Here is a 15,340-nt window from a genome sequence, read left to right as displayed (position 1 = left end):
CAGTATTAGGGAAACTCTCCTTAAAGCTGAGTACCTACCTGACAGACAGCAGGACAGTATTAGGGAAACTCTCCTTAAAGCTGAGTACCTACCTGACAGACAGCAGGACAGTATTAGGGAAACTCTCATTAAAGCTGAGTACCTACCTGACAGACAGCAGGACAGTATTAGGGAAACTCTCATTAAAGCTGAGTACCTACCTGACAGACAGCAGGACAGTATTAGGGAAACTCTCCTTAAAGCTGAGGATCTACCTGACAGACAGCATTAGGGAAACTCTCCTTAAAGCTGAGGATCTACCTGACAGACAGCAGGACAGTATTAGGGAAACTCTCCTTAAAGCTGAGGATCTACCTGACAGACAGCAGGACAGTATTAGGGAAACTCTCCTTAAAGCTGAGGATCTACCTGACAGACAGCAGGACAGTATTAGGGAAACTCTCCTTAAAGCTGAGGATCTACCTGACAGACAGCAGGACAGTATTAGGGAAACTCTCATTAAAGCTGAGTACCTACCTGACAGACAGCAGGACAGTATTAGGGAAACTCTCCTTAAAGCTGAGTACCTACCTGACAGACAGCAGGACAGTATTAGGGAAACTCTCCTTAAAGCTGAGTACCTACCTGACAGACAGCAGGACAGTATTAGGGAAACTCTCCTTAAAGCTGAGGATCTACCTGACAGACAGCAGGACAGTATTAGGGAAACTCTCATTAAAGCTGAGTACCTACCTGACAGACAGCAGGACAGTATTAGGGAAACTCTCCTTAAAGCTGAGTACCTACCTGACAGACAGCAGGACAGTATTAGGGAAACTCTCCTTAAAGCTGAGTACCTACCTGACAGACAGCAGGACAGTATTAGGGAAACTCTCCTTAAAGCTGAGTACCTACCTGACAGACAGCAGGACAGTATTAGGGAAACTCTCCTTAAAGCTGAGTACCTACCTGACAGACAGCAGGACAGTATTAGGGAAACTCTCCTTAAAGCTGAGGATCTACCTGACAGACAGCAGGACAGTATTAGGGAAACTCTCATTAAAGCTGAGTACCTACCTGACAGACAGCAGGACAGTATTAGGGAAACTCTCCTTAAAGGTGAGGATCTACCTGACAGACAGCAGGACAGTATTAGGGAAACTCTCCTTAAAGCTGAGTACCTACCTGACAGACAGCAGGACAGTATTAGGGAAACTCTCCTTAAAGCTGAGGATCTACCTGACAGACAGCAGGACAGTATTAGGGAAACTCTCCTTAAAGCTGAGTACCTACCTGACAGACAGCAGGACAGTATTAGGGAAACTCTCCTTAAAGCTGAGTACCTACCTGACAGACAGCAGGACAGTATTAGGGAAACTCTCATTAAAGCTGAGTACCTACCTGACAGACAGCAGGACAGTATTAGGGAAACTCTCCTTAAAGCTGAGTACCTACCTGACAGACAGCAGGACAGTATTAGGGAAACTCTCCTTAAAGCTGAGGATCTACCTGACAGACAGCAGGACAGTATTAGGGAAACTCTCCTTAAAGCTGAGTACCTACCTGACAGACAGCAGGACAGTATTAGGGAAACTCTCCTTAAAGCTGAGGATCTACCTGACAGACAGCAGGACAGTATTAGGGAAACTCTCATTAAAGCTGAGTACCTACCTGACAGACAGCAGGACAGTATTAGGGAAACTCTCCTTAAAGCTGAGTACCTACCTGACAGACAGCAGGACAGTATTAGGGAAACTCTCCTTAAAGCTGAGTACCTACCTGACAGACAGCAGGACAGTATTAGGGAAACTCTCCTTAAAGCTGAGTACCTACCTGACAGACAGCAGGACAGTATTAGCGAAACTCTCCTTAAAGCTGAGTACCTACCTGACAGACAGCAGGACAGTATTAGGGAAACTCTCCTTAAAGCTGAGGATCTACCTGACAGACAGCAGGACAGTATTAGGGAAACTCTCATTAAAGCTGAGTACCTACCTGACAGACAGCAGGACAGTATTAGGGAAACTCTCCTTAAAGGTGAGGATCTACCTGACAGACAGCAGGACAGTATTAGGGAAACTCTCCTTAAAGCTGAGTACCTACCTGACAGACAGCAGGACAGTATTAGGGAAACTCTCCTTAAAGCTGAGGATCTACCTGACAGACAGCAGGACAGTATTAGGGAAACTCTCCTTAAAGCTGAGTACCTACCTGACAGACAGCAGGACAGTATTAGGGAAACTCTCCTTAAAGCTGAGTACCTACCTGACAGACAGCAGGACAGTATTAGGGAAACTCTCATTAAAGCTGAGTACCTACCTGACAGACAGCAGGACAGTATTAGGGAAACTCTCATTAAAGCTGAGTACCTACCTGACAGACAGCAGGACAGTATTAGGGAAACTCTCCTTAAAGCTGAGGATCTACCTGACAGACAGCATTAGGGAAACTCTCCTTAAAGCTGAGGATCTACCTGACAGACAGCAGGACAGTATTAGGGAAACTCTCCTTAAAGCTGAGGATCTACCTGACAGACAGCAGGACAGTATTAGGGAAACTCTCCTTAAAGCTGAGGATCTACCTGACAGACAGCAGGACAGTATTAGGGAAACTCTCCTTAAAGCTGAGGATCTACCTGACAGACAGCAGGACAGTATTAGGGAAACTCTCATTAAAGCTGAGTACCTACCTGACAGACAGCAGGACAGTATTAGGGAAACTCTCCTTAAAGCTGAGTACCTACCTGACAGACAGCAGGACAGTATTAGGGAAACTCTCCTTAAAGCTGAGGATCTACCTGACAGACAGCAGGACAGTATTAGGGAAACTCTCCTTAAAGCTGAGTACCTACCTGACAGACAGCAGGACAGTATTAGGGAAACTCTCATTAAAGCTGAGGATCTACCTGACAGACAGCAGGACAGTATTAGGGAAACTCTCCTTAAAGGTGAGGATCTACCTGACAGACAGCATCAGAGTCAAGTCCCTCTGTCTTTTTAAGTGCAGAACAGACACCAAATACTTCTATGTCCACATATAAGTCAGCACAAGCAATATGGATACACGTACCATTATGTTGTATGAATGTTAAATTACATGTTATGTGTACCAAAAATGCATCTAAAAGCCTTTAAACTTTATTTTCTTGGTCAGTTAGCTGAGAAATGAATGATGAATGGGAGTGAATTGGAGATGAGCATCAGATGGCTGTGTTGTCTCTCCAACAGCTGAGGAAACAGAAACAAAACAACAGCCCATAAAATGAGACTATCTGAGCAGCGTTCTGTCTGGAGGCTAGATATCTTCCTCCCTTCCTTTATTCCTTCTCTCTCTCGCTCTCTCTCACTCTCTCACTCTCTCTCTACTCCTTACTCCCTCCCTCTCCCTCTCCTCTCCTTCTCCACTCCCTCCCTCTCTCCCTCTCCTCTCCTTCTCCACTCCCTCTCTCCCTCTCTCCCTCCCTCCCTCTCTAAGCAGTCAGTCTCTCTCCTCACAGCTCCACTACACTAGACACGACACAGCCACTCCATACAGACCAGCACAAGCCAGCCTCCCTGTCGCCTGTCACCTGCTGCCAAATGTCTATTCTCAGCAATTAGGATTTTGACTGTGCCGCCCATGCGTGCGCCAGCCAACCCTCCCCTGCCTAGCTCTGCTCTGCCAGGGACGTGCCAAGGCGGGGCAAGAGCTGGCACGTTGGGTAGAGAATAAAGTGAAAGGTCTTGCTCTACGGGAGGCCTGCCCACAGTGCTCAGGCGTGCCAGCTGGACCCAGCTGCCCAGCAGGTGATCGCACCCCAGTGCCGGGGCTTCAGTAACGCTAGCCACCTCAGGCACATGATAGCATCACTCACCTGACCTGATTCAGGTGCCACTTTCACTGTCTGTTTCTAACTGTCCATATGGGATAGTGTTAGGGTTTTGGTGTTTGGTGTTGCATCCTTTAGAAAACAGCATCAATATGATTTGGGTGGTTCTGGTCTATACAGTACAGAATCTAGATGTATTACTGTCTGTTTCACAGGTTTGTAGGTCTTCTATGCTGGTCCTTTCCTCCCTCATCATACACTGATTTGCTTTTGATTTTATCCATTGATCTAGGCATTAAACCCTGGTTTTCTCTCTCTCTCCATAGATAAGTTCTGGTACTGTCGACTGTCTCCGAACCATAAAGTCCTGCACTACGGAGATCTGGAGGAGAGCCCTCAGGGAGAGGTGCCCCATGACTCTCTACAGGAAAAATGTGAGTAGTAGCAACACCAGTACTGCTCTGGGTCAAACAAACTGTCAGTTTTCCTTTAACCTCTCTTGGGTATGTGGGACGTGACCGTCCCACCTGCGGGACACACTATTCAACAGCCAGTGAAATAGCAGGGCGCCAAATTCAAAACAACAAAAATCTCAGAATTCATATTTTTCACACATACAAGTATTTTACACCATTTTAAAGATAATCTTCTCGATAATCCAACCACATTGTCTGATTTCAAAAAGGCTTTACGGCGAAAGCATAGCATTAGATTATGTTAGGACATCACCTTGACAAGAAAAACCACACAGCCATTTTCCAAGCAAGGAGAGGCGTCACAAAAACAGAAATACAGCTAAAATGAATCACTAACCTTTGATGATCTTCATCAGATGGCACTCATAGGACTTCATGTTACACAGGAAGCGGCGCAGGTCCTAATCCAGGCACTTGTCATCTCCCGTCTGGATTACTGCAACTCGCTGTTGGCTGGGCTCCCTGCCTGTGCCATTAAACCCCTACAACTCATCCAGAACGCCGCAGCCCGTCTGGTGTTCAACCTTCCCAAGTTCTCTCATGTCACCCCGCTCCTCCGCTCTCTCCACTGGCTTCCAGTTGAAGCTCGCATCCGCTACAAGACCATGGTGATTGCCTACGGAGCTGTGAAGGGAACGGCACCTCCATACCTTCAGGCTCTGATCAGGCCCTACACCCAAACAAGGGCACTGCGTTCATCCACCTCTGGCCTGCTGGCCCCCCTACCTCTGAGGAAGCACAGTTCCCGCTCAGCCCAGTCAAAACTGTTCGCTGCTCTGGCACCCCAATGGTGGAACAAGCTCCCTCACGACGCCAGGACAGCGGAGTCAATCACCACCTTCCGGAGACACCTGAAACCCCACCTCTTTAAGGAATACCTAGGATAGGATAAAGTAATCCTTCTAACCCCCCCCCCCCCCCCTAAAAGATTTAGATGCACTATTGTAAAGTGGTTGTTCCACTGGATATCATAAGGTGAATGCACCAATTTGTAAGTCGCTCTGGATAAGAGCGTCTGCTAAATGACTTAAATGTAATGTAAATGTAACAATACATGTATGTTTTGCTCGATAAAGTTCATATTTATATCCAGAAACCCCATTTTACTTTGGCGTTGTAATGTTCAGAAATGTTTTGCCTCCCAAAACTTCCGGTGAATGAGCACATCAATTTACAGAAATACTCATCATAAACGTTGATAAAATATTAAACTGTAATTCAAAGAATTATAGATACACTTTTCCTTAATGCAACCGCTGTGTCAGATTTCAAAAAAACTTTACAGCGAAAGCACACTTCGCAATAATCTGAGTACAGCGTTCAGACACGAAACCAAACCCGCCATTTTGTGGAGTCAATAAAACTCAGAAATAATATTATAAATATTCACTTACCTTTGATGATATTCATCAGAATGCACTCCCAGGAATCCCAGGTCCACAATAAATGTTTGTTTTGGTCGATAAAGTCCATCATTTATGTCCAAATACCTCCTTTTTGTTCGCGCGTTCAGTCCACTACTCCAAATGCAGGAAGCATGCGGAAATGTCATGACGAAAAGTAAAAAAAAGTTATATTTACGTTCGTATTAATATGTCAAACGATGTATAGCATCAATTTTTAGGATGTTTTTAACATAAATCTTCAGTAATATTCCAACCGGACAATTCCAATGTCTTCAGAAAAGAAAAGGAACACAGCTCACACTCACGTGAGCGCGCGCCTCTGAGCTCATGTCATTTCCTCACTCATCTGACTCCAGGCCCTCTCGTTTGCTCCATATTCACAGTAGAAGCATGAAACAACGTTCTAAAGACTGTTGACATCTAGTGGAAGCCTTAGGAAGTGCAAAATGAACCCTAAGTCACTGTAGTTTGAGTAGGTAATCAATTGAAAAAACTACAAGCCTCAGATTTTCAACTTCCTGGTTGGATTTTTCTCAGGGTTTTTCCTGCCATATGCGTTCTGTTATACTCACAGACATCATTCAAACAGTTTTAGAAACTTCAGAGTGTTTTCTATCCAAATCTATTAATAATATGCATATACTACCTTCTGAGCCTGAGTAGCAGGCAGTTTAATTTGGACGCCTTTCATCCGGACGTCAAAATACTGCCCCCTACCCTAGAGAAGTTAAAAAAAGACAACTGACAACTGACACTTGCTAAATAATTGTTTACTGGCAGGGTGCCTAAAGATGGTTGTTGTTGACATTGTTAGTAGTTGATGCAGCATGTCAACAGAACTGTGATATGTGGTTTTCTAACCTAGCTACCTTAAGATGAATGCACTAACTGTAAGTCGCTCTGGATAAGAGCATCTGCTTAATGACTAAAATGTAATGTAAACTAACTGATGATGAGGATGATAAAATGATGTTTTCCTTGATGTTGACGTTCCTCTCCTCTTCCTCCTCCTCCCACAGTACCCGTGGCCGATATCAAAGCGGTGGTCACTGGTAAGGACTGTCCTCACATGAAGGAGAAGGGATCTCTGAAGCAGAACAAGGTGAGTGTATCTACAGTATGTCAGCGTATCTGTGTCTTATATAACAGTATATTATCTGTCAGTATATCTGTCTTATATAACAGTATCTGTCCGTGTATCTGTGTCTTATATAACAGTAGCTGTCAGTGTGCCTGTGTCTTATATACTCAGCAAAAAAAGAAATGTCCTCTCACTGTCAACTGTGTTTATTTTCAGCAAACTTAACATGTGTAAATATTTGTATGAACATAATAAGATTCAACAACTGAGACATAAACTGAACAAGTTCCACAGCCATGTAACTAACAGAAATTGAATAATGTGTCCCTGAACAAAGGGGGGGGTAAAAAAAAAGTAACAGTCAGTATCTGGTGTGGCCACCAGCTGCATTAAGTACTGCAGTGCATCTCCTCCTCATGGACTGCACCAGATTTGCCAGTTCTTGCTGTGAGATGTTACCCCACTCTTCCACCAAGGCACCTGCAAGTTCCTGACATTTCTGGGGGGAATGGCCCTAGCCCTCACCCTCCGATCCAACAGGTCTCAGACGTGCTCAATGGGATTGAGATCCGGGCTCTTCGCTTGCCATGGCAAAACACTGACATTCCTGTCTTGCGGGAAATCATGCACAGAACGAGCAGTATGGCTGGTGGCATTGTCATGCTGGAGGGTCATGTCAGGATGAGCCTGCAGGAAGGGTACCACATGAGGGAGGAGGATGTCTTCCCTGTAACGCACAGCTTTGAGATTGCCTGCAATGACAACAAGCTCAGTCCGATGATGCTGTGACACACCGTCCCAGACCATGATGGACCCTCCACCTCCAAATCGATCCTGCTCCAGAGTACAGGCCTCGGTGTAACGCTCATTCCTTCGACGATAAACGTGAATCCGACCATCACCCCTGGTGAGACAAAACAACAACTCGTCAGTGAAGAGCACTTTTTGCCAGTCCTGTCTGGTCCAGCGACGGTGGGTTTGTGCCCGTAGGTGACGTTGTTGCCGGTGATGTCTGGTGAGGACCTGCCTTACAACAGGCCTACAAGCCCTCAGTCCAGCCTCTCTCAGCCTATTGCGGACAGTCTGAGCACTGATGGAGGGATTGTGCATTCCTGGTGTAACTCGGGCAGTTGTTGTTGCCATGCTGTACCTGTCCCGCAGGTGTGATGTTCGGATGTACCGATCCTGTGCGGGTGTTTTTACACGTGGTCTGCCACTGCGAGGATGATCAGGTGTCTGTCCTGTAGCACTGTCTTAGACATCTCACAGTACAGACATTGCAATTTATTGCCCTGGCCACATCTGCAGTCCTCATTGACTTTTTATTTATATTTAACCTTTATTTAACTAGGCAAGTCAGTTGAGAACAAATTATTTTTTACAATGATGGCCTACCAGGGAACAGTAGGTTAACTGCCTTGTTCAGGGGCAGAACGACAGATTTTACCTTGTCAGCTCGGGGATTCAATCTAGCAACCTTTCGGTTACTGGCCCAACGCTCTAACCACTAGGCTACATGCCGCCTCATGCCTCCTTGCAGCATGCCTAAGGCATGTTCACGCAGATGACCTTGGGCATCTTTCTTTTGGTGTCAGTAGAAAGGCCTCTTTGGTGTCCTAAGTTTTCATAACTGTGACCTTAATTGCCTACCATCTGTAAGCTGTTAGTGTCTTAACGACTGTTCCACAGGTGCATGTTCATTAATTGTTTATGGTTCATTGAACAAGCATGGGAAACAGTGTTTAAACCCTTTACAATGAAGATCTGTAAAGTTATTTGGATTTTTACGAATAATCTTTGAAAGACAGGGTCCTGAAAAGGGGACGTTTCTTTTTTAACTGAGTTTATAATAGTATCTGTCAGTGTGTCTATGACAGTACAGTATCCGTCAGTGTGTCTATGACACTACAGTATCTGTCAGTGTGTCTATGACAGTACAGTATCTGTCAGTGTGTCTATGACACTACAGTATCTGTCAGTGTGTCTATGACAGTACAATATCTGTCAGTGTGTCTATGACAGTACAGTATCTGTCAGTGTGTCTATGACAGTACAGTATCTGTCAGTGTGTCTATGACAGTACAGTATCTGTCAGTGTGTATATGACAGTACAGTATCTGTCAGTGTGTCTATGACAGTACAATATCTGTCAGTGTGTCTATGACAGTACAGTATCTGTCAGTGTGTCTATGACACTACAGTATCTGTCAGTGTGTCTATGACACTACAGTATCTGTCAGTGTGTCTATGACAGTACAATATCTGTCAGTGTGTCTATGACAGTACAGTATCTGTCAGTGTGTCTATGACAGTACAATATCTGTCAGTGTGTCTATGACAGTACAGTATCTGTCAGTGTGTCTATGACACTACAGTATCTGTCAGTGTGTCTATGACACTACAGTATCTGACAGTGTGTCTATGACAGTACAATATCTGTCAGTGTGTCTATGACAGTACAGTATCTGTCAGTGTGTCTATGACAGTACAGTATCTGTCAGTGTGTCTATGACAGTACAGTATCTGTCAGTGTGTCTATGACAGTACAGTATCTGTTAGTGTGTCAATGACACTACAGTATCTGTCAGTGTGTCTATGACAGTACAGTATCTGTTAGTGTGTCTATGACAGTACAGTATCTGTTAGTTTGGCTGTGTCTTATGACATTATAAACTGGGTGGCTCAAGCCCTGAACGCTGATTGGCTAACAGCCGTAGCGTATCAGGCCTTATACCACGGGTATGACAAAACATTTATTTGTTTATAATAGCAATAAGGCACCTCCAGGGTCTGCGTTGCATTGTGCCTAAGAACAGCCCTTAGTCGTGGTTTATTGGCCATATACCACATCCCCTCGGGCCTTATTGCTTAAAAATAGTATCTGTCAGTGTATCTGTGTCTTATATGATAAAATAATAGCCAGCACAATATCAAGGTGTATTAACCCACTGTTAAGGTGGCTGTTGACATGTCAGCCTAGTTAAACCCAAATCCCTCTATATCTTCTATGTATAGACATCTTAACCAAGATGAAATAATTGTTAGCCCTTCCTTTGAGCAGGTATGTAAGCCCAGGCCCAGTGTCTGTAGGATCTCAGTACTGATTAGAAACCCATACATTCTGCTAACACTGAAGGATTAGCTAGGTCCTGTAAATATATTCTTGAATACAAAGGAGCACCGATCCTCTCTCACCTGGACCTTTATGACTTTGTTGGCGAATATGGTGTCTGGAAGAATGGGCCTACAGGTCTGTGGGCTGACTGACTGGCTGACTGACTGACTGACTGGCTGGCTGCCTGACTGGCAGGCTGTGTCCTAGGCCAAGTTTAGGCTATGTGAATGGGAACACGAGTGGAGTCCACTCTCTGGGCCCGGGCAGGGCAGTCACAGACCTAGGCTGCATTTCAATATATAGTGTTGGACAACCGTATGTCTCAAAATGCCTTTCTGTCCCCTAACCGTCCCCCTGCTCGATATGCTCCGTCCCCTGGCACCCAGCAGGTGGCGCCGGCTCACACGACAGCCAAGCCATCTGGTGTTGGAGTGGCTGGGGAGGGAAGGTGCTAGAGAGTCAAAGCGGGAGGAGAGGAGAGGCTCATTAGCATGTTAGTGACAGTGCTACGATTGATCTCCGTCCTTTCTCTCTCTCTCTCTCTCTCTCTCTCTCTCTCTCTCTCTCCTCTCTCTCCCTCCTTCTCTTCCTCTCCCCTTCCTCTCTCTCCCTCTCTCTCTACCTCTCTCTCGCTACAGGAGGTTCAGGAGCTGGCCTTCTCCGTCCTCTATGAGTCAGACGAGTATTTAAACTTCATCGCTCCGGACAAGCATGAGGTAAGCACTAGGCAGCTGGCACGGTCACCCAGCCAATGACAGCTTTCACAGATGGACTGAGAGGAAGTCAGTGGAGGTCGTCCATTCTCCAGCATGACATGGGACACTTTATGTTAATACACTGCTATGGGTGTGTGCAGGGGCGGGCGCGTCGTCTGTCTGTCTGTCTGTATGTACTTATCCTCTCCTGTCTCTCCTCAGTACTGTGTGTGGACGGACGGTCTGAACGCCCTCCTGGGGAAGGAGATGACCAGTGACTTCACCAAGTCAGACATGGACACCCTGCTCTCCATGGAGATGAAGCTCCGCCTCCTCGACCTGGAGAACATCCAGATCCCAGAGGCCCCTCCCCCCATTCCCAAAGAACCTAGCAACTATGACTTTGTTTATGACTGCAACTAACTAACCAACCATTCAAAATAACTTAGCTACTGGACTGGACCAACCAATTCTCTTTTTTCTAAAACGGCAACTGGAAAAAATGAAAAATAAAACAATTACGATGAAATGATGAGTGACAGAAAAAGGATTCTGTTGAACAATTTTCCTTCCTTCTTGCTAAACTTCCTTTTTTAATTAAAGGGTGTGTTTTAATAGGTTTGCAGCACTTAATTACTTTTTGCGGCCCACTGACTGAACCATCCCATCACCATGGAGACCAAACCAGGAAGCATCCATATGGGTGCTTTGGGTCCTAAACCAGACATGTTCTTCTAATGGGCTCAATGGTCTCTAAACGTTGTTGTTTGGTTGTCACTCTCCAAGATGTCGTCACAGTGTTCTTCTCACCTTAAAACCTGCACACTCTTCACTCCTTCACTGAAGCATATGTCATTTGCTTGGAGTTTGTTGTAGAAAAGCTCTTTGATAAACGCTTGGTTGTTTTGTTGACTTTCGACAGGCCGTTGGATATGAGGAGATGGCTCATTTCATAAAGAGACTGTAAAGAGGTCTTGAGGGACGTTAAGTTTTTATCTCTCCAACAGTCTGGGTGTGTCCAAAATGGCACCCTATTCTCTATATAGTGCACTACTTTTGACCAGGATTAAAAGTACTGCACTATACAGGGAATAAAGTAGTGTACTATGTAGGGAATCGGGTGTTATTTGAGACACAGTATCTGTTTTACATTTACGTGGCAGGTAATGTTTCTGAGAGGAAGAAAGGATCAAGTGTATTTAAGATGATGAAGTGTATATTTAGAGTTTTTCTCCCAGGTATCTTACTCCATACTTCACATACTGTCTCTAGACTGTTACAATAAGTGTGTTGTTCTAAAACCTGGCACTGTAATACAAAACAGGAAACTGCCTCTGAAGTTCCTGAAGCCTTCTATCCCCATATCACGGCTGCTTTGAGCATACTGTGTACTCACACACTGGCTTAGCCCAAACAAACACACAACTTTAATAGCTACATGCTTATTGAGATGTACACCTGTCTCTTTCCTCCATCTTGATACCGTTCGATCAGGCTCGATTGCGACTGCTGTAACATTCCGAAGCAATATTGAGCAGAAAAAATAAAAAAATAAAGGTCTTTGTTATGCTGATGGTGTAATGTAGTGATATTTGTGCTGCTGCCAAGTAGACAGTATTGGGGCTGTTTGTGTTTTTAATAAAGGGAACTTGTTTTGTTTTCAAGATCTATGTGGCCGTCAGAATTTGGAGGTTCATGTACATTTTATTTAAAAGCGAATCATGAGTGGACATTTCTAATATGATTTATTATTTAATACCTTCAGATGTTCGTATCTAGGTCTGAAAGCCCCTCAACCTGCTGTTTACATTAAAGATTTAAGGAAACTGACATCTCTTGTTGCATATTCTATTATTACTGTAAATATGATATTATTAGTTATGTCTTTCTACCTGGTATGAGCTTTTGTTATTCTGTATGTGTCCATGCCACCAAATCTCCTGTCACTAAAAATACCCATCACTTATTGTTGATGTGGCTTTCTATACAGTCGATTTAAAAAAAACATACAATGACATGCAAGCAGTTCTATGTGTACTGCACGTGGCAGTCTCTTGGATCAGAGTTCTTCCACAGGAGAGAGAGATACAGAGAGAGGAAGAGATGGAGAGGAAAATACAGAGGGAGAGTAATAGCGGGAGAGTGAGACAGAGGAAGAGTGAGACAGAGGGAGTGTTTCTTGTCATTCCTGCTCTCTCCACTCGCTCTCGCTCCGCTCTCTCTCTGCTCTCTCTCTCTCTCCGCTCTCTCTCTCCACTCTCTCTCTCTCCTTGCTCTCTCTCTCTCTGCTCTCTCTCTCCCCTCTCTCCGTTCTCTCTCCCCTCTCGCTCTCTCAGCTCTCTCTCTGCTTTCTCTCTGCTTTCTCTCTCTCCGCTCTCTCTCTGCTCTCTCTCTCTCCGCTCTCTCTCTCTCTCTCTCTCGCCCTCTCTCGCTCCTCTCTCGCTCTCCTCGCTCTCTCTCTCCGCTTTCTCTCTCCTCTCTCTCTTTCTCTCCTCTATCTCTCTCTCTCCGCTCGCTCTCTCTGTCGCTCGCCCTCTCACTCTCCTCTCTCTCCCCTCTCTCCCCTCTCTCTCCCTCTCCTCGCTCTCTCTTTCTCTGCTTTCTCTCTCCACTCTCTCTCTCTCTCTCTCTCTCTCCACTCTCTCTCTCTCTCCGCTCTCTCTCTCCGCTCTCTCTCTCCCCTCTCTCCGCTCTCTCTCTCCCCTCTCTCCGTTCTCTCTCTCCCCTCTCGCTCTCTCAGCTCTCTCTGCTTTCTCTCTGCTTTCTCTCTCTCTGCTCTCTCTGCTCTCTCTCTCTCCGCTCTCTCTCTCCCCTCTCTCTCTCTCTCCGCTCTCTCTCGCCCTCTCTCGCTCCTCTCTCGCTCTCCTCGCTCTCTCTCTCCACTTTCTCTCTCCTCTCTCTCTTTCTCTCCTCTATCTCTCTCTCTCTGTCGCTCGCCCTCTCACTCTCCTCTCTCTCCCCTCTCTCCCCTCTCTCTCCCTCTCCTCGCTCTCTCTTTCTCTGCTTTCTCTCTCCGCTCTCTCTCTCTCTCTCCACTCTCTCTCTCTCTCCGCTCTCTCTCTCCCCTCTCTCCGCTCTCTCTCTCCCCTCTCTCCGTTCTCTCTCTCCCCTCTCCCTCTCTCTCTCCTCTCTCTCCCTCTCTCTCTCCCTCTCGCTCTCTCTCACTCCGCTCTCTCTCTCACTCCGCTCTCTCTCTCACTCCGCTCTCTCTCTCACTCCGCTCTTTCTCTCACTCCGCTCTCTCTCTCTCTCCGCTCTCTCTCTCTGCTCGCTCTCGTCGCTCTCTCCGCTCTCTCTCCCTCTCTCTCTCCGCTCTCTCTCTCCGCTCTCTCCTGCTCTCTCTCTCTCTCTCTGCTCTCTCCCTCTCTCTCTCTTTCTTTCTCCGCTCTCTCTCTCCACTCTTTCGCTCTCCGCTCTCTCTCTCCACTCTTTCTCTATCGCTCTCCCCTCTCTCTCTCTCTCTCTTGCTCTTGCACTCTCCGCTCGCGCGCTCTCTCTCTCTCTCTCTCTCTCTCTCTCTCTCTCTCTCTCTCTCTCTCCTCTCTCTTTCTCCGTTCTCTCTCTGCTCTCTCTCCGCTCTCGCTCTCTCACTCTCTCTCTCTCCGCTCTCTCTCTCCGCTCTCTCTCTCTCCGCTCTCTCTCTCTCTGCTCTCTCTCTCTCTCCGCTCTCTCTCTCTCTGCTCTCTCTCTCTCTCTCCGCTCTCTCTTTCTCTCTCTGCATTGCCTCAAGAGCTCAGACATACATTTCACACGCTCCTTAGAATCTGTAGACTTGTCAGAAGGAGGGCACAATCTGCGCAGGTTCACAGTCTGAAGTGAAGTAATAATGTTAGTTCAAAAACCATGAAGTTGAGCAATTCAATGAGAAATCAATGACATGCCAAATTAGTGCCTTCAGAAAGTATTCACACCCCTGAACTTTTTCCACATTTTGTTGTGTTACAGCCTGAATTTAAAATGTAATACATTTATATTTTGTGTCACTGATCTACTCACAATACCCCATGATGTCAAAGCTGAAATTTCTTGAGTCAATAAGTATTCAACCCATTGTTATGGAAAGCCTAAATAAGTTCAGGAGTAGATATGTGCTTAACAAATCATATAATAAGTTGCATGGACTCATTCTCTGCACTTCATTGCAGTGCTAGCTGTGCCACTAGAGCTTCTGGGTTCGAATCCAGGCTCGCAGCCGGCCACGACCGGGAAACCCATGGGGCGGCGCACAATTGTCCAAGCATTGTCTGGGTTAGGGGAGGGTTTGGCGCGCACTAGCGACTCCTGTGGCGGGCCGGGCGCAGTGCACGCTGACACGGTCGCCAGGTGCACAATGTTTCCTCCGACACATTGGTGTGGCTGGCTTCCGGGTTGAGTGGGCATTGTGTCAAGAAGGAGTGCGGCTTGGTTGGGTTGTGTTTCGGAGGATGCACGGCTCTCGACCTTCTCGCCAGAGTCCGTACAGGAGTTGTAGCGATGAGACAAGACAGTAACTACCAATTGGATACCACAAAAACAGGGTTAATAAAAAAAAAATTGAAGTGGTTAACATGATTTTTGAATAACTACACCATCTCATACATGCAATTATATACAGTACCTGTAATAAGGGTCATCTAAAGGAGACCAAAATGTGGCGTGTGAAGTGCTCATATTACTTTTAATGAAAACACTTAGCAAAATAACAAAACGACCAACAACAGTCCCGTCAGGTACAAACAACGAAACAGAAAACAACCACCCACAAAACCCCATGAAAAACAGGCTGCCTAAGTATGGTTTC

The 15,340-nt window shown here is 45.9% G+C and overlaps 1 protein-coding gene across 6 annotated transcripts in view; it reads left to right on the top strand.

Moving 5' to 3' along the window:
• The window catches only part of elmo1 (engulfment and cell motility 1 (ced-12 homolog, C. elegans)), a 178,936-nt gene extending 166,546 nt beyond the window's left edge, over positions 1 to 12,390 (top strand). For 5 of the 6 annotated variants that reach the window (XM_014178476.3, XM_045709172.2, XM_045709171.2 and 2 more), the window contains 4 exons: positions 4,114 to 4,221; positions 6,689 to 6,771; positions 10,504 to 10,581; positions 10,783 to 11,473. In XM_014178476.3, the coding sequence (XP_014033951.1) occupies positions 4,114 to 4,221; positions 6,689 to 6,771; positions 10,504 to 10,581; positions 10,783 to 10,983 (470 nt within the window). In that variant the 3' untranslated portion in view covers positions 10,984 to 11,473. 6 annotated transcript variants of the gene reach the window in all.
• The last annotated feature ends 2,950 nt before the right edge of the window (positions 12,391 to 15,340 follow it).

Source organism: Salmo salar, chromosome 27 (assembly GCF_965601325.2).
Source record: "Salmo salar chromosome 27, fSalSal1, whole genome shotgun sequence".
In the NCBI taxonomy this organism is placed as follows: domain Eukaryota; kingdom Metazoa; phylum Chordata; class Actinopteri; order Salmoniformes; family Salmonidae; genus Salmo; species Salmo salar.
Note: the sequence above shows the minus strand (reverse complement) of the source record. Positions and strands in the feature narration are given on the sequence as shown.